At 39.5% G+C, this 18,693-nt stretch overlaps 1 protein-coding gene across 7 annotated transcripts in view; it reads right to left on the bottom strand.

Annotated features, from left to right (window-relative positions):
• Positions 1-18,693, bottom strand: part of arhgef39 (Rho guanine nucleotide exchange factor (GEF) 39) — a 70,854-nt gene that overhangs the window by 26,941 nt on the left and 25,220 nt on the right. For 5 of the 7 annotated variants that reach the window (XM_048554331.2, XM_059654797.1, XM_048554333.2 and 2 more), the window contains 4 exons: positions 10,734-10,909; positions 10,532-10,626; positions 6,629-6,749; positions 5,884-6,002 (listed from right to left, as the gene is read on the bottom strand). In XM_048554331.2, the coding sequence (XP_048410288.1) occupies positions 5,884-6,002; positions 6,629-6,749; positions 10,532-10,626; positions 10,734-10,909 (511 nt within the window). Of the gene's footprint in view, positions 1-5,883; positions 6,003-6,628; positions 6,750-10,531; positions 10,627-10,733; positions 10,948-16,847; positions 16,926-18,693 lie in introns of those variants that run through there. The other 2 variants (XM_048554336.2, XM_048554334.2) reach the window with 2 other exon arrangements.

Below are 18,693 nucleotides of genomic sequence, written 5' to 3'. Positions count from 1 at the left end.
CAGTGTAAACATTACACTCAAACAGAGTTCTACAAAAAACATTTCGCTTCAAATGTGAGTGAGCTCCTCACAGAGTGTCTTTATATTTGCAACATTAACTCAAATTTAGGATGGCCATCTCCCTCCCTGTCATCTGCAGGGGCAGGAAAAATGATAAAAAGCTTGAGCAACGAGATGGGGATTGGAAGATTTTAAGGGAACGAGTCTCAGCTAAAGGCAGAACTTGCAATACTGGACAAACGAGGGGGAAGATAGGCTAAAGAAATTGAGGATAGAAAGTTATTACAGGACTGGAGGAGTCATTGAGATACATGGAGGGACAAGAGTACAGGAAGGATTTAAAGGCCAACATGCATTTTTAATTTGAAGTGAGCAGATGGGGAACAAAGTCAATGAGGATTATGGTAACTGGTGGGTGGAACAAGACGCAGGATCAGATACAAGTCGTAGAGTTTTAAATGAGTTGGAGTATATAAAGAACAGAAAGGAGACTATTGGAGAGAGTGTTAGATTAAGTTATCCAGACGTAGCAATAGCAGTGCAGATTGCAGACTAATAACAAAGCAAAAACTCTCAACTGTCAGATTTATAGCCCAAGAGACAGCTTGGTGGTAGTGGTGATGGGAGAAAACAGGGATCAGAACCTTCCGCTCTAAGGCTTTTTTTTAAAATTCACTTCAGGGACATGGGTATGGCTGACTGGTCAGCATTTAATGCCTGTGCCTGGTTGCCCTTTTAGACGGTGGTAATAGGCTGCCTTCTTGAACCGCAGCAGTCCACCCGCTGTGGGTTGGCCCACAATGCCGTCAGGGAGGGAGTTACAGGATTTTGACCCAGCGACAGTGAAAAAGCGGTGATATATTTTGAAGTATGTTTGGTGAGTCATTTGGAGAGGAATTTGCAGGAGGTGACGTTCCCCTGTATCTGCTGCTCTCATCACTCCAGATGGAAGTGGTCGTGGGTTTGGAAGGTGCTGTCTGAGGATCTTTGGTGAATTTCTGCAATGCATCTTTTCAATTTGAAGTTAAAGTCTGGTGGTGACCCTCAGAGACGGTGCCATATCTTTCATGGTTAGGGAATGAGTTATCTACGTGATCTAGGTTTCCCAATTTATCATCTATGTGAGCGAATCGTTGTCCAAGTTATTTGGTGAATCATCTGGGGTGAGTAAGCGGGAAGTTGTCCCCACTGGCAGGCTTGATGATCCTATACACATGATTAAACACCAATTGGTCACCACTTCACTTGCTGCAAATCAGAAACTCGCCAGGAGCCTGCGGTGAGCACCCACAAAAGTCCAGAAACACGTGCCAAGAAGTCAAAGCTGGCTGCCAAGATTGTTGGCACAGCCTTATTGACACTGCTGGATGGAGCCACCATGAGAAGGTTCTGTCCCTGAGAATTTAGATGCCTTAGAAGTAGTAGGTCACTTAGTCCACCAATCAATAAGACCATGATTGACCTGATCATAAGTCTTGGCTTCGCTTTCTTTGTCTGCACCGTACAATCCTTGCCTTGTCTGCAAAACACTTACGAAGCAAAAAGTATATTAACACTGCAGCACAGTGGCTCAGTGGTTAGCACTGCTGCCTCATAGGGCCAGGGACCTGGGTTCAATTCCACCCTCAGGCAACTGCACAGCATTTGCACGTTTTCCCTGTGTCTGCAAGGGTTTCCTCCGGGTGATCCAGCTTCCTCCCACGGATCAAAATGTGCAAGTTAAGTGGATTGACCCCGCTAATGTCCAGATTAGCCATGGGAAATGCAGGGTTAGGGGGACAGGACGGGTCTGGGTGCTGTACTGAGGGTCGGTATGGACTCAATGGGCTGGATGGCCTGCTTTCACACAGTAAGGATTCTACAACATTGGTCTAAGGAAAAAAAAACTTTTGTCTGTCTGAAAATGCAGGAACTAATTTTAAATGCATTTCCTGATGTTAGTTATTATGATAACAATGAAAACTTGCTTTGGTTATTGCTATAATTACCTCACAAGTGCAAGGGTTTTATCTCCAGGATTAAAACAAGACATCTTCTTTTAAAAAAAAGAAGTTAATGCCTTGAATGGAACAATAAACAGCTGGGAGCTGCTTTTGAACAAATTTATTCTAATTGGCATTAAACTTTATTGTTTCTACTTGAAAACCAAAAAGGTAGAAAAAGCTGGAAACACTCAAGTGGATCAAGCAACATCTGTTATGGTTGAAAGTAAGTTAATGTGTCAGCTCCATGACCTTTCATCAAACTTGTCTAAAATAGTTTGAGATGTTCCAATATTTTGAATGAGTACAGAAATGGGAAAAGCAGGAAAGTCTGTGACAGAGTCGAAGGCAGGAGGGATTGGATGACTGAATGGATGATGGTGCTCGACCATAGGAGAAAACATAAGGATTAGAGGAGATGTGAACAGCGAGGAGAAGTTGGAAACATTTTTGACATGTTCTAGTTTGAGGAGGAAGCAAAAAACAACACTGAAGACAACACATCAGAAGAAGATAAGGTGAGTGAGGAGACACAAGTACAGAAGGGCCGAAACAAAGAATGAACCATATACCCTAAGCAATGGTTGGCTTTGTTAGCAGAAGTTCCATAGCAAAATATTTTACTTGGCAGGAGGCAAGTTTGATCAAAGGAGACAGTTGGAAGAAGGTGGTAGTGGGATGTGTTTAGGCTTGACCTCTAGTCAAGGAAGAGTCTGTGAGATCTCTCATCAATGTGGGTGGGGTGTGCAAACAAGAGTGACCAGACACCCACAGTGCAAAGCCAGGAAATCAAGGGTCGAAAGCTGTGAAAAAGACTCCCAAGACAATAGAAGAAAAGAAAAGGTTGAGCCATAAACAAATCATTTTTGTGTGATAAGTGCAAGCTGAACAAATGGACCTTCCAGGGCAAACCTTTCTGCGGATAGTGGGAAGGGGCAGAAGGCTCAGTGTGTCTGGGTTGGGAGTGGGAAGGGGGGGAGGTGAAATTATGAGACTGGTAGCAATGCAGGGAAGATCACTAAGGATGAAATGAGATAAGTGACATTCTGGGTAACTACAAGGTTATAGATTGTAGTTGTGGCTGTTGGGAGGCGCCAATACAGAATTAGACTTCCGCTACCTCAAGGTCAGGTTGGTTCACTCAACCACAGCTGCATCATCCTTGTCAGGAGCATTGAAGACAATGCTATGCTGGCTGTGAGAGGATGAGTGCTGCAAGTTCAGAGGAAACAATGTTACAGTGAGTGACTGGAGTAGAAAAACGAGTTGGGTGTTTCACACCAGCACATTCAAATGAGAAGATCTAGACAGAATAAAAAGCTAAAGGGAGAATCCAAGTGGAATAAAAATTTACAAGATGGGAGAAAGGGCCCAATGTATGAGGTGAAGTTTCCTAGCCAAAAGAGTAGTTGTGGAAACAAAGACAATGGAAGAATCTTTTTATTCTCTCACAGGATGTGGGCATCTCTGGCTAAGCCAGCATTTATTGCCCATCTCTAATTGCCCAAAGGGCAGTTAAGAGTCAACTGTATTGCTGTAGGTCTGGGCTCTCAGGCCTGACCATATAAGGACAGATTTCCTTCCCTGAACGCTATTAGTGAACAAGTGAGATTTTCTCAACAACTGACAATTATTTCACAGTCATCTTTAGACTCTTTAATTCCAGATTCTTTATTGAATTCAAATTCCACCATCTTTTATAGCAGAATTTGAACCTGTGTCCTCAAAACATTAGCTAAGTTTCTGGATTAATTGTCTAGCAATACCACTAGGCCATTGCCACTAGGTGAAAGCCTAAGGAGCTGAAGCCAAGAAAGGAGAAGGGCAGAGGAAGTAAAAAAAAACATATGGCAAGATATTTTCAACATTAATATTCCAATTCCATATGGAGTATGAGCTGTAACTATGAAATTTGTTAAGACAAAACTAAATAGCCGACGAGAACGATCTTATTTGGAATTATTGGTGTATTGACCTGGCAGACATTAAAACAGCAATATAAAATTGCTTCACTTGTGTAAAAGTAAGTAGATAAAGAATTGGTGAGAATTCTACTCAATATGAGAAGTGCTGAAACTGAGAATCAGTATCAGATAGTTAATACACAAATTGGTTATTTCCTCCAATTACCCATAATGAAGTCATTATCAATTTATAGTCTTAATGATGAAGATGAAATTCCTCAGCTGTCTGAAAAATGTGTCTTGAGATATTAATCACTAAGGGATACAAGAAATGTCATCTGGGGCTGCTAATGGTCATGCCAAGCAATTTAATGAAAACGAGAACGTACCAGTGGTTGATACTCAAGTTGATAGTGTAGTTCTACTTTTTCAAATGATAAATCCGTCATGGATAAAAAAAATTGTGGAGCAGCGTAACAAAAAGAATTATGGGAATACCCTCGCTGGGCAGACCACAGTGATTCAAAAGACAATTGTTCATTGTCATTAGAATGGAGACTGGGAATGACCAATAAATGCTGATCTTGCCTGCACCATTTAGTTGCAAAGCATTGGTTGTTAAAGAACTAGGTTTGTCAATGATGCAGTAATGAAGTAGGATGAAGCATCCCTACCCAGAGTACCGTTCTCTAAATTTATATTTTTGAAATTCCTATCAGCTGTGAAACATAAACCATTTGCTTTGGATTGTCAGGCATGTGGTTCGAGGCTTGATGTTTACAGCATTTATAATGAAATAGTTAATTGGACTCTGATGTACATATTTGCAGGAATGCTAATTTTTACATGTTTCTCGTCTCAAAGTTAAACTAAAACACCAAATTTAGGAATGTTAGAATTCCTGATATTTGCCTGTTTAAAGAGATGCCTATCTGATCTAGTTACCATGGGGTGAGTTGGGAGGTGTGATGAAGGAGTGGAAAAACACAGAGAAACTCACAGTTGTCAAATCAAAGTTTTATCAGCTTCCACAGTAGCCCACCGAAATAAGACAGCTGCAACTGAGATGCAGAAGAAAAGCTACTGCTACAAAGTAGAGGTAGCTGTTTGGTGTTAAAGACCAAACAGGATGGTTTTAACAGTTCTAGTTTCTGCTCAAAAGAAATGGAAGAAACAGAAGAGACTCTTAGATTCAAGGAAGGTCAAGTTGGCAAGTTGTGCTTTGTTGCTGATAGTTGCACTTGGAAAAAACTGGCTGGGGAGAGAAACAATTGTAAATGAGACACTGAATGTTTCAACCTGGTGTGCTGGAGAGCTTGGAGTCACTTTGGGACAGCTCCTTTAATACTACATGTTTGCATAAAACGGCACTGAGGAAAAGTGTTTCGTAAAAACAATTTGATTGCATTAGTTGGTGAACGGTAACCTTACTCTTATTTTTTTAGGTTGATGCACTGTTAATTCTGTTGTCTGTTAATTCATGTTTGCACTACAGTATACTGTTTTTAATTTGTTTTTACAGTAAAAGTCTTAACATTCTGAACTCCTGTCCTTTGGTTCTTTCAGTTGGTCATTTTGGAAATTCATTTATTTAAAAGATTGGTCTATATCAAGATCCTAACAACGCAGTGTCATGAAATTGGTACTCAAGCAATGATTCAAAAATGTATAACGTTTCTGATGAAAAGTGATAAAACATAGGCAGTAAATAGGACAATATATTAGCAGAAGAGTGATTCTTACAAAATCAGTCAATGAGACCAATCTAGGCAAGTGATGATTTCATATGCACAAGGAAGGGCTGGTTCGGAATCCATCTTCCAGCAAAACGTTAGGCTTAGAAATTTCTATGGTCTTGTTTTTAAATGTTACCAAATAGCATGATAATGGTTTGAGTGGTTAGTTCATAGAACAGAAAGAGGCCATTTGACCTATCATGTTTGTGCCAAGTTATGTGTATATTGGAGAAGGGACTGTAGCAACCGACGTCTACTTACTGATGAACCCGCTTAAGCGGCAGTGGAAGCAAATCCTCCAGTTTCAGCCCTTGGAATTCTGGTCTAGACTCTTGGAGCTTCTTAAAACGTATAAATTGCTTATTTTTCCTTATTTGTTCCTAAAATAGACCACACAAGATGAATATTAATTAACAGAGTGTTGCAGATTTTGGCAAACAATATTCAAGTCAACGATCTCTTTGTGCCCACTGCAAAGATATTTCATAGCATTTTCCAATTGAAACTAATTGCACAGGGGCACATTATTATGCACAGGTTTGATACTGAAGGTTGAAAAGGACAAACCAACTATTCTCTGTCACATCATCCTAATTATGCAACCCCATGTTCCAACAATTACATTTATGTAGACCCACTGTTAAAATCAATGTTACTCGCACAGCTAGTCTTTAATCAATGGAATCAGTCAATTTACTATGGTCACATCCTTCTTCTTAATTAAGACAGTGATATCTCTCCAGCTCAGGATCTCAAAGAGATAAATAAGTACACAGGGTGGGAAATGTCAAAGAGGTGATTCCATAAGTTTACTCCAACAAACTTTGAAAGAGGAGGATAATGTCTTCAGAATGAAAGGGGTGAGGAAAAGCGGAGCATTATTTTTCAAATCAGCAACTTCAAACTCACCAAAGAGCAGATTGCCAAAAAAAACCTGTTGAAAATGTTGCTCAGTGTTAATCTGTCACAAATACACCCTCAATGATTCATATAATTGCTGTACTACCTGTAGGACTTTGACAGCCTCCTCCAAATTGTCTGTATAAGTGATATAAAGATGAAGATGAGGGCAGAAGAGGTTGAAGGCCAATCCAAACTTTCCATTTTCAAGATTACTCAGCAATGTCCTGTGTGATATAAAAACGGCAATTATCCAGTGACATGTCTCACAATCAATTATTTTTAAACTAATCAAATCAGTGCTCATGCTCCATAACAAAGTATACTTTCTGAAAGGTAGCAAATGTAGGAAAAATTCATTGATACTAAACTCAAATGGAAGATAGGATAATGATCAAAGACATAACAAAAGTCAAACACTAATTTGCATCTGGCCCAGAATAGTTGTGACTTTACAGCTTACAATTCGGACAGATAGACTCCAAATGCTGCAGACTCGGATCAACAGAGAAGTCATACCTCAACATCAGTTGTGAGAAACTCTTGCAAAGATGGAGGACATAGTGCCTGAACATAACATTGACTTTAAGACACGTAAATAGGGATCAACGAGTTTCAAAAATCAATACCATGCATTACATATAGGAGCAAACTACTGCAGATGCTGGAATTTGTACTGAAAGCAAAAAATGCTGGCGATCACAAGGGGTCAGACAGATTCATGGAGTGACAGCAAGCTAATGTTTTCAGTCAGAGTCTGATGAAGAGTCATCGAAACTTGAATCATTAGTTTGCTCTCCCTTTCCATGGATGCTACCTGGCCCCCTGCGATCTCCAGCATTTTGTGTTTTCACCACGCATTAAATTTCTGCTATGGATCATATTATATCAGTTGAGAAAAATAAAAGACATACCCATTTCTCATACCCCAAAAGTCATATTTTTGCATGTGCTCGGCATATCAATATCAAATCAATTTTCATTTATAATATGCTATGTTTGTAGTAGGTGGCAGCTTCACTTTTGCACCCCATGATTTATTTACTGATACATTATAACTGGGTTCAAGTAAGCAATTCAGGCTATGTTGTAAAGATGTGCGGAAGTTGAAAGAATGTCCACACAGAACAGCGACCCCTTGCTGTGAATGACAAAGATGATGATCACCCACACACCCTACAGAGATTCACTCTTATACTCACAATACAAGCCAAGCAGCCCCAAATTTGGAGGGATTTTGTGGGGTTACAAAAGGTCACTGTATATGCAAAGTGGACCATTTGTCAGTAGGGGAATATATAGGAAACAGATCAAAATAACAATGTTTTGGTTAGTCATGGAAAAGGACAAGGAACAAAATAGAACAGAAATTAAAGAACTGGGATGGGGCTAATTTCAGGGAGGATAATAGCAAGCCTATCCCAGGTGAAATGAATGTCTTTGCCAAGGTAAGTGCTGCTTTCAAAGTCATAGTCAAAAGAGAGGTCTTTGAAGTACTAGCTGGGCTAAAATTATCAAGGATTAGGGATTGAGAAGGTTGGACTTCAAGTTGATAAATCACCAGGACCAGATTTGTTGCATCCAAAGTTGCTTAAGGAACCAAGCTTAGAAATTGCAGAATTACAGGCAATAATCTTCAAATCTTTCTTGCAAATAGGGTAGTACAGAGGCCTAGAGAAGTGAAAATTTTACACCTCTCTCAAAAATAAGATGCGAAGAAAAATCAAGCCACTTCAGGACCGCCAGTTTAACAATGGTGGTGAGAAAATGATTAGAAACAATACTGGGGTCAAAATTAGCATGAGTAAAGATATTTACTATTTACACACCTCTACAGCAGGTGGGACTTGAACCTGAACCTTCTAGTCCAGAGGTAGTGACACTACCATGGTGCTATAAAGAGCCCTAAATTAAGTAGTGTTGGTGAATAAAAGAAAACTAGAACAGACCTTAAAAGTAAGCCATAATTATCTAACTTGTTTGAGTTGTTGAGATGAGCAACAGAGGGGATTGAAGAAGGCGATGTGGTTAAAGTGGTACACATGAACTTCCCAAAGGCAATTGAAAAGATGTTACATGGTAGGCTTGCCTTCAGAGTTAAAGTCAGTGGATTACTAGTGACAGTGGCTGCACGGATACAAAGTTGGCGGAGTGGCAGGAAATACAGAAGAGTAATAAGCAGCCGTTTGACAGACTGGAGAGAGGTGTGCAGTGGCATTCCCCCAAGGTCTATCCCAGGATCAGTGCTTTTCTTGGTAATTATTAAAGGGCAAGACTTGGTTGGACAAGGCAAATTTTCAGTTGACAATACTTGGAAGTCTCAAACTATGAACAGAACAGTGATAGATTTCAAAAGAACACACTGATAGGCTGGTGGGATGGGCATTTATGTGGCAGGTGAAAAGTAAAGCAAAGAGATATATAAAATGATACATTTACTCAAGAACAACGAGAAGTAGTAATGCAGCATAAAAGGTGTCTTTCTGACAGGGATGCAATGAAAGGTACATATGTTGAAAGCATTGAATATTGCAGACCAGATTGAGAGAGCTGTGAAGAGCATCAGGATTCAGGGCTTTACATATAGAGGCACAAAACCAAGGAGGTTACAATGACCGTTTGAAAAACGGTCCCAACTGAAACACTGCATTCGGTCTGGGCGTCACACTTTAGGAAAAATCTGGAGACATTAATGAGTCTGCAGGAAGGTTTCACAAGATTGGCTCCAGGGTTGAGAGTTTACAGTTGTGAGGATATATTGGAGAAGCTGGGCTGCTCTGCATAGAAGTAACCCACAGTGACACCAGGAAAAATATTCTTCACACAAGTAGGATGCAGTGCCTGGTAATATGTTGAAGACGGATTCAATCGTGGCTTTCAAACGGGAATTGGATAAGTACCCGAAAAGAAGCAATTTGCAGGGCTTTAGGCAAAGTGCAGGGGTTGGGGGCCCTTTATGGAGTCAGAGTCACACAGCACAGAAACAAACCCTTCGGTCCAACCGTCTACGCCGACCGTAATCCCAAACTAAACTAGTCTCATCTCCTTGTGCTTGGCCCATATCTCTCCAAATATTTCATATTCGTGTACTTATCCAAATGTCTTAAATGTTGTGGCTGTACCCACATCCATCACTTCCTCCGGAAGGTCATACCACACACAAACCAACTCTAAAAATAAAACATCCCCTTCTTGCCCTTTTTTAAAAGGGAATTAGTCTTGCAGTGACGCCATAGCTGGATGGCATCTTTCTGCACTGTTACCATTCCAGGTTTTATGGAATAGTCATCAGGAAATGAAGTGAAAGATATTCCACTCATTGTCAGCCCACAGGAAATATTTTCATAAAATGTGACAAATAATGAACAGGAGGCTCAGCTCAGAAATGAACTGATGGCACTTGATCACAGGCAGCAGGCACTGGTTCAACAGTGAGTACCTAATCTGGATTGATGCCTCAGTGCTGTGTGGGAAAAGGTGGCATATTTCTGGGGCTGTCTTTTATTGATCAAGACCTTAAAGAGAGGCTTATCCTTCTTGCTCAAGTGGAAGGAAAAGTTCCCATTAAAAGGAACAGTGGAGCTCTTCACAAGCCTACAACTGCAGCAAAATCTCACAAGGCACATGCACTCATCTGAAATAACAGTGTGGAGCTGGAGGAACACAACGGGCCAGGCAGCACAGGAGCAGGAAAGCTGTCGTTTCTGATCGGGACCCTTCTTCAGAATCGGCATCGGCAGTTACTACTATCTCTGAGTGAGTTGGGCACTCGTTAGAAGTTTTGCGGGCTATGCTTCGTGCAACGTGACCACGTTCGCCTGTGCAGTGAACAATAGCAGCAATTTGGGATGGCCCCAGTGTGGCTGGAGGTGCTGAACAAATACTAGCTCTTCGCTTACAGGCAAAGATCGACAACTGGAGTGAAAACAAATGTGAGAAAAAAAGTAGAACAACAAGCATTGTGCTAAAAGAGACAAATTAAAACACGTCGACAAAAAGAGAATCGTACCTGTTTACTGAATGGATGGCCTTGAAAGTGCAAAATATGGCATCTCGTATATCCGGCTGCAGGGTCCCTTTTGCTTTTAAAATCTCTATAAAATACTAAGGGAAGAGAAGCCTGTTTAGAGCAAAAGGCCGCTTGAACAAAAATATGCTTTCAAGTCACATAGTCATGTTCCTCACTGTAGTGTCGTCTATCACATCCTTACCACCACAACTAGCTCCAGCTGTTCGAAGTACCTCTGCTCAGTCTCAATCAACTCTTTAGCAGTTCGAATCCTCTTTCTTTCCCAACGTGCTCTCTGCTGTTCTACAGTGCTGCCTCCTGCCATGTTCTTCAGCCAAAACTCTCTAGCCACTGGGGTACAGAGTTGATCACTGGCAGCTGGTTATGGAAAAATAATTACAGGGAGATACAGATCACTGTGAATGAGATGAAAGATTACTTTTTAAGAAAAAACACAGGTCTGAATTTCATTTCCACTGGTTACAAAATATGGCGTTTGCTGGTATTGTGTGTTACCTTTCCACTTTCTGGCTATTAAACTAAAATTAAAATAAATACACTGAATAAAATTGATTGATTACTACTTAAAATAACTAAGAACATAAATTTTAGTGTTAAAATTCTGATACGTATATCTTTTAGCAAAGACAGTCTTAGCTGAAAATCTCTCAATTCAAAACATAACAGTGGAACTTAGCAATTTGATAGGAATTAAAGTCTGATGCGTAACACACAGCTGGTTACAACAAAGATAACCCTTTAGGTACTTTCTAATCAACTGTTCTGATACTATCACATACCTCTGTAGCAGGTAGGACTTGAACAAAGACCTTCTGGTCCAGAGTAGGGATGCTACCCCTGCACCAATAAAAGGACTCAAGATGTCTCTATTTAACTTTGCCAGTTCATACAGTTTAAACAAATGAATCCAAAAATTACCAAACTGATGTTTAGGGATTTTGTTTTAAATCCTGGTTAAACCAGACTGATCTAACAGCCCACCATAAGAGACCTTGTCAAATGCCTTCCTACAATCCGCGTACAGAACATTCTCATCAATTGTCCTTGTTGCTTCCTCAAAAAAGTCCAATTATTAATTATATACATCTCAAATCAAGTCCCCTCTCAGCCTTCTCTGCTCTAAAGAAAACAACCCGAGCTTGTCCAACCCTCTCTCACAGCTGTTCCATCCCAGGCGGCATCCTGGTAATCTTCTCTGCTCGTCCTCCATTGTAGTCACATCTTTCCTATAACGTGACAGAAATGCACACAGTACTCCAGCTACGAGGGCCGAAGGGCCTGTTCTGCACTGTATTGTTCTATGATGGTAAGACGTGACCTTCTCTGAACAAAAGCACGTTGACTATCCCCGATATATCTGTACCCTCTCCATGTCATCCTATCTCTCACGTTACCAGAAACCAGGTCAGACTTACAGGCATAGAATTATTTGCTCCATACTCACTACACTTGGGAATCACAGGACGAAGTTTGCAGACTCCAATCCTCCGGTACCTCACCTGTATCTAATAACGATTTGAAAACGATCCTGCAAATATCTGCTATATCGTTCCCGGCTTCCTTCAACAAATCAATAGAAATGTAAGGAAGTGTTGTTGCAATTGTACAACAAGTTGGTGAGACCACACCTGGAGTACTACATACAGGTTTTGGCCTCCTTGGTTAAGGAAGGATGTCACTGCTTGGAGGCAGTTCAGAAAATATTCACTAGATTAATTCCAGAAATGAAAGACTTGTCTTATGAGGAAAGATTAAGCAGCTTAGGTCAATAGTCACTACAGTTTAGAGAAGGGTGAGGCAGAGCTAAGAGAGATTATACAAGGTGCTAAATGGGATTGACAAATAGATGGAAAGTGGATGTTTCATCATGAAATCTAGAATTAGAGGTCATACTTTTAGATCATGATTTAAATCAGAGATGAGTAGAAATTACTTCTCTGGAAAGGTTATAAACCTGTGGAATTCACTATCCTAGGGTGCAGTGGATGCCAGGACATTGAACAAATTTTAAAAATGAGACAGACAGATTTTTAAAATCAGTAATGCATTAATGGGTTGTGGGGAGCAGGCAGGAAATTAGGGAGTTGAGATCAGCAGTGATTGTACTAAATGGTGGTGCAGGCTTGAGGGATTGAATTGCTTACTCCTGCTCCAAGCTCCTATGTTCCAATGCTGCAGGATACAATCCACTTGGGGCTGGTGAATTATTTACCTTCAAATTCAGTCCTTTCAATCTTGTTAATCTTCTAAACTTCTTGATCCTTTTTTTTTTTGAGATTATGCTATTGACCAGATCAAACCCCTTACAAATATAGTAAGGGGATAGCCTAGACCCTAACTTTTACCTTATTTAAAGGCAAGTCGAAGGCGCTATGTTGCAATTGGTCACAAAACTTGGCTTTAAGCAAAACATTCTTTATTCTTAACTACCATTAAAATACAAACAAAAGAAGGAAGAATTGGTTGAACTTTACCTCAATTGGAAAACGTAACAGAATAATAGATGGTTTAACTACTAAATAGCAACTGGCCCAATATAGTAACCTCCCAAAAACACATTCTTGGCAAAGGCAAGTTCAGTAAAACAGATTGTCCCATATGTGATTCTGTCAGCAGAAAATGAATGTAAACTTTCAACTGTAACAGACAGAAAGATGTAGCAGGTTTCACACCTACAAAAAATTCAAGCAACTGCTGAAAGTTAACCTAAAACCCTGGTTCTATGGGAGCCAGGCCCCACCCATTCATGCTGCTTCTATTTTTCCAACATTAAAAAAAGGCCTAAGGCCTCACAAGCTATTTATTTCATTGCTTTTTAATAGACATCTTTTCGCCAATGGCTCAACCTTTCCTCACAAAAAAGGACAAAATATACCTTTATAAACCTCTATAATTATCAATGCAATTGTCAAAAACTGTATTTGTTTATTTATCTTACCTTGTCTGCTTCTGGATAAGCAAGCAACTCTACATTTGGCAGTACCACATCATTCTTTGTGGGGATATGTGGACAAATCCTCACGACATGCCAATATATTACCCTCAATCCCACCTGCCCTAATTTTGTGTAATAACCTCGTGTGGCACTTTATTGAATGCTTTTTGAAATCCATTATATTTGTTTATTCATCCTTTGAGTTACAAACTCATTTATTGGTCTGACTCAATTTTCTTTTCATAAACCCATTATTACACTGTCGACCTAAATGATTTTCCAAGTGCTCGTTTATCATATTCCTAATAATAAACCCAGCATAAAAGCAATATGTGAAGATTCTGGAAATCTGAAACAAGTAGAAAAAATGCTGGAAAATACGAGTAGATTTGGCAGTATCTAAGAGAGAAACAGAATTAATGTTTTAAGCCCGACACAACTCTTCTTCAGACTCATCTCTGAAGCTATCCAACTCACTATTTACCACTCTTCCATAAACCTCCTGATCATACCCACTACATTCAAGTCCAAGCCATTGATGAACTCCACAAACAGTGAGAGCTTCAGCACCGAGCACTAAGAAATCTCACTGGAAACAGATTTCCCAACACAGAAACATGGCTTTGCTATTTGAGGTTTCATCTGGACAGTCAGTTTACATGTGTGCTGTGATGTACAGTTTTACCAGTTCACCTCTTTGTTGTAAGATCTATCCCAAGTCAGACACAGCTAGAAATGAAGCTGAACTGAAACTACATAAACTCAGTACCCTGTTGAAACAGTCGTTAACCTCATGTCCAAAAACTGTACAAACCGTGATTTATTGCTGGTTAAGAAATTCAAATTAAAAAGTGGAATCAGGAGGCAGGGCTCCCGGTTACTTTCAGTTTCTGATTTTACTGTCAAATCAACAGAGTGGTAAAGACAAGGAGGAAAACTTGGATGCAACTTAAAAGGAAAAACAATTTAATTTGTAATACAAAAATAAAAGGTTAAGAAGCTGACATTCAGAGATGGAGTTTACTCTACCTCAATCCAAGGCAATTCCCGAGTGGAACAGGCAAACCATCCACCAACCGCAAACCATAAGGAACTGTTTGGCAGGGGGACATTGCGTACCAGATGTAGAAATGATGGAAAACAAGACATTCACAAATTTAATCTTTTTTCTAAAAAGTTTCAGGAAGCGATCATTGTGTAATCAACTAAATTCCTTTGGAAGGAGGGTGAGAGTGAAGGGGTGGGTTCAGTCTAGGCCTCCAACATGGCACTGACTGGGCTAACATACTACAGGTCAAGAATTCCTTATCTGCAAATTCAAAAATCAAAAACATAGAAATCTAAAGTCTTTCAAAACAAGACTCAATCAGCGCTGTAGACATACTGATTGACCTTTGCAAAATAAACTTGGCTTGGCCTGACTGGATCTAAAAGCAAAGTTACATCCAAAGGCACCCGCTCAGCCTATCTACTGGTCTGTTTGGGCATTTTGGAAAAATCTTCACCTTTTGAGTCTACATGAGCCAAGCAAAGTTTTTTTGTGTCCCCAAAGGGCTCAAACAGACCTGGATGGACCTATGTGTGGGGAATGTGTAGCTGCATGCAAAAACCAAAAATATTCTTTATCAGAAAACCAGTGGGTCCCAAGGTTTTTGAATAATTGATTCCTGATCTGTAATGGGATTCAATACTTCACTCTTTGAGGAAACAGCTGGTTCCTTTGTTGTAAACATTGATCTCTGCTACCTTGTACTGCTTTTCTTCCTTTCTCAGTCCATCATGTCCTCAAATCAAAACACCGAGTCTTTGGAATGGTAGAGACAGCAGTTAAATCAACTTTTGCACAGCAGGATCTCACAAATGGCAATGAGATAGTCACTTGACAGATGAAACTTCAATATTCTCGAAAGCAGAAAGATGCTGTCAAAAAACTTTTCAGGTTGTGTGCGTCAAGACAGATGCAAGAATACCAAATGTTATTTCCTTTGAAATTTTGCATTCTTGCATCTGTCCTGATTAACGTAAAGCTTTGACTTCATGTTCCTTTACTCCCCCCTCAATGAGAAAAGAAACCAAATGAACTGATTTGATGCCAATGGTTAAATATTGATCAAGGTCCCAAAAGAACTTTCTTCAGATTGTGCCAATTAGTCTTTGATATTGTTTTACTCAAAGTAAGACCATTGCACTCCTCTTTTCTCCACGGACATAATCCTCCAAACTAATGGATTTGACAATTCTAAACCCGAAAGACCATCAGCAACGAATACCTCTCAGTTACTTCTTGAAAGCTCAATGAAATGCAATTCCTCCTAAATCACAACATATAGTTTATTTTCCGTGCCCACCAAATTAACTGTTTCTAGCTAAAACAAATATTTAAACCTACTCAGCTCAAGCAGTTAAAGCACATCACTTGAGCTATACTTTATAAATGCAACCTGAAGATTAGTTTCTTCCTTGAAGTCTAAGCAAATATAAATTTTCCATTTTAAAATTTATTTTGGTCTAACATTCCAGACATTTCAAGGAGCAGATCTTTTAAGATAAAACAGTGCTTCTATTTGCTTTGAGAAATAAGTGATTCTAAGGGAAACAGACTTGATGAAAGCATCCATCAACCTAAGTCCACAAATAGGTCACCAAACTGTCAATTTCAATCTGCTCTGTAATTAAATACATCACTAATATAGATTTTTCGAAGATTGTCACTGGTTGTACAGACATCAAGACTGTGACAAATCACAGTGTGCAGCCTTGAAAGTTTCAGCAAATTTACTTTGGTAACCACAAATCTAATAAATGAATACAAAGCCATAACATACCCAATCAAGTTGATCGTTTAATAAAAAATTCTTGGAATAAGTTTTGAGCTGAATATAAACAGAACGATGATGCAAAACTCTAGAGGCCATTTTGGTTGTTACTATTCTTATACATTGACTGCTGGATATCCAGTTCACAAACTTTAAAACACTTTACTACATATACTTGATCACTAGAAAAGATGGATGCAAACAGATAATAAAAACATCATTCTTCACTGGAGCAAGGAGAATAGTTCAGATATCAATGTCCTTTTAAACATACCTTAAAACATTTACCTTCAATATGTAGGGCCAGACTGGTGTACATTTCATTAGATAAATAGGGCACATTTAAATTTTAAGCAAGGGCATTGTTGAACATCTAGCAAATGCTGAATGAAATTTTCATACTATTTTAAATTTTGTCCCTTTATATTTTACATATCATGCAAAGCTTAGAGACAGCAGTAGTTAGTTAGCATCCCCCGGTGGCCAAATTTTGATTGAATATGGATTGCAAGAGAATACACGAGAGCCAGCAACAGTAACACACCTTAGAACAACATTGAAATCAAGGCTGCTTGTATGCTAAACATGAAAAGATCCAGGCCATGGATAAAATGAAGGTGTTCCATGACTAGCAGTCCAAAGCAAAGCTCTGTTATACTATCTCATCCAATTAAAAACTGTAATAGACAGCCAAACAACTAATAGAAATTTATAACTGGGACTACGTTTGTAGAGTTGAATGCCAGCATGCAATACACACATACAGAAATCCATGAATCAAAATATTTTCACTTCCTCTAAATACTTAGAAAATAAACTGAATTTTTTAAAACCAATTCTTACTAATTTCTCTCATGTAACATCTTTATGAACAACAAAGTACAGATTATTTTAAAAGTACCATTTGTGCAGAAGCTTGTTAATCAAATGGGAAAGAGTACTTTGTTTATCATGCTCTGGGTCCTACAAGTTAGTTGTAAGAGTTATAGAATATTCCACTTGACCAATTCCCTCAAGCTTGTCGTGACCCTTACAGGCATATCAAAGTTCCTTTTAAAAAATAAGGACATTCAGCTAAAATATGAATGCAGATGTAAATTCAGAAGATGTCTGGAGACAGGCAGACAGACCCTGGAATTTCACACCTAATGACATGTTAAAGAGACTTCAAAGGGATTGGCACAGGTGGGGGGACATTTGCTACTGTAACCTTGAACGTTATTTCTGACCATGAATTTGACAGGTGAATGGCGTGTTTTGTTTCTTGTTCTTTCGAGAATACACAAATACAGGGGTTAAAAACCAATTTCAATCCTAGTCTGTGTGCTAGTGGAACAAGTTGTGTTATTAAACTGAGGTACTTGTGTACTCGCCTACATTCATGTATTGAAGTGCTTTGAAGAATCCTTGGTTCTTCACCCAGGATCTATCAGACTGCTGTCAGCTAATCACCATTAAAAAGAAACAGGATGAAAGAATTTCAACCAACCTACAAAGCCAAGAACCCCAAGCCTGACTGCTCAACTATCAACAGTCACTGTCTACTCTTCATGAACAATGCAAAGTCTGATTCTGGCTTTTATTTTGGAATCACTTCTCATTTCTAACCTGTGTGTGTGTGACTTTATTATTTTATTCCCCACACTTAGTAACTGTTTTGCTAACTCAAGAAAACATGGTGAAGATAGTTTTTTAAAACACATATTCACATAGCCTGAAAGACTTCAAGGGAGGGGTCCACTTTAAATTAGCCTTGGTGCAACCAACTAACAGGGCGAGCCAATAAAGAGGAGGAGTCAATTCATTCTTCCTCCCCAGGAATTGAAAGATTTGAGATATCCCCATTTGGAACTACAACAAATTGAATCCGGGAGGGCAGTATAATATCAAAAACTATCAAGATAAGTTACAAAAATCAATCTCTGTCTGTCTGGTCCGAATTCTCGTCCAATAAATATGGAATTATAAAACCCCTACAAGGTGGAAGCAGGCCATTTGGCCCATCAAATCCATATCAACCCTCTGAAGCACATCGCACCAAGACCCAGTCCCCTACCCAATCCTCCTGTAGCCCTGCATTTCCTAATGACCAATCCACCTAGCGTACATATCAGGCGATCTAGCATATCCTTGGGCTGTGGGAGGAAACGAGAGCATCCAGAGGGAACTCAGAGAGACAGGAAGAAAGTGCAAATTCCAGACAAACAACCACCCAAGGCTGGAATGGAACCTGCGTCCCTGACGAGGCGGCAGAGCTAACCCACACGTGTCACCCACACTCATTATATCACCACTTGTATTTTCTGTCCTTCCCTTCTCAATCTTTATGAAAACTCAATATTTAGTGTTTGGATAGCTTTTCATCATCTTTCGAAATGAAGGTAAATTAA

Source organism: Stegostoma tigrinum, chromosome 25 (genome assembly GCF_030684315.1).
Source record: "Stegostoma tigrinum isolate sSteTig4 chromosome 25, sSteTig4.hap1, whole genome shotgun sequence".
Taxonomy (NCBI): Eukaryota; Metazoa; Chordata; class Chondrichthyes; order Orectolobiformes; family Stegostomatidae; genus Stegostoma; species Stegostoma tigrinum.
This window is presented reverse-complemented; position numbering and strand designations above follow the sequence as displayed.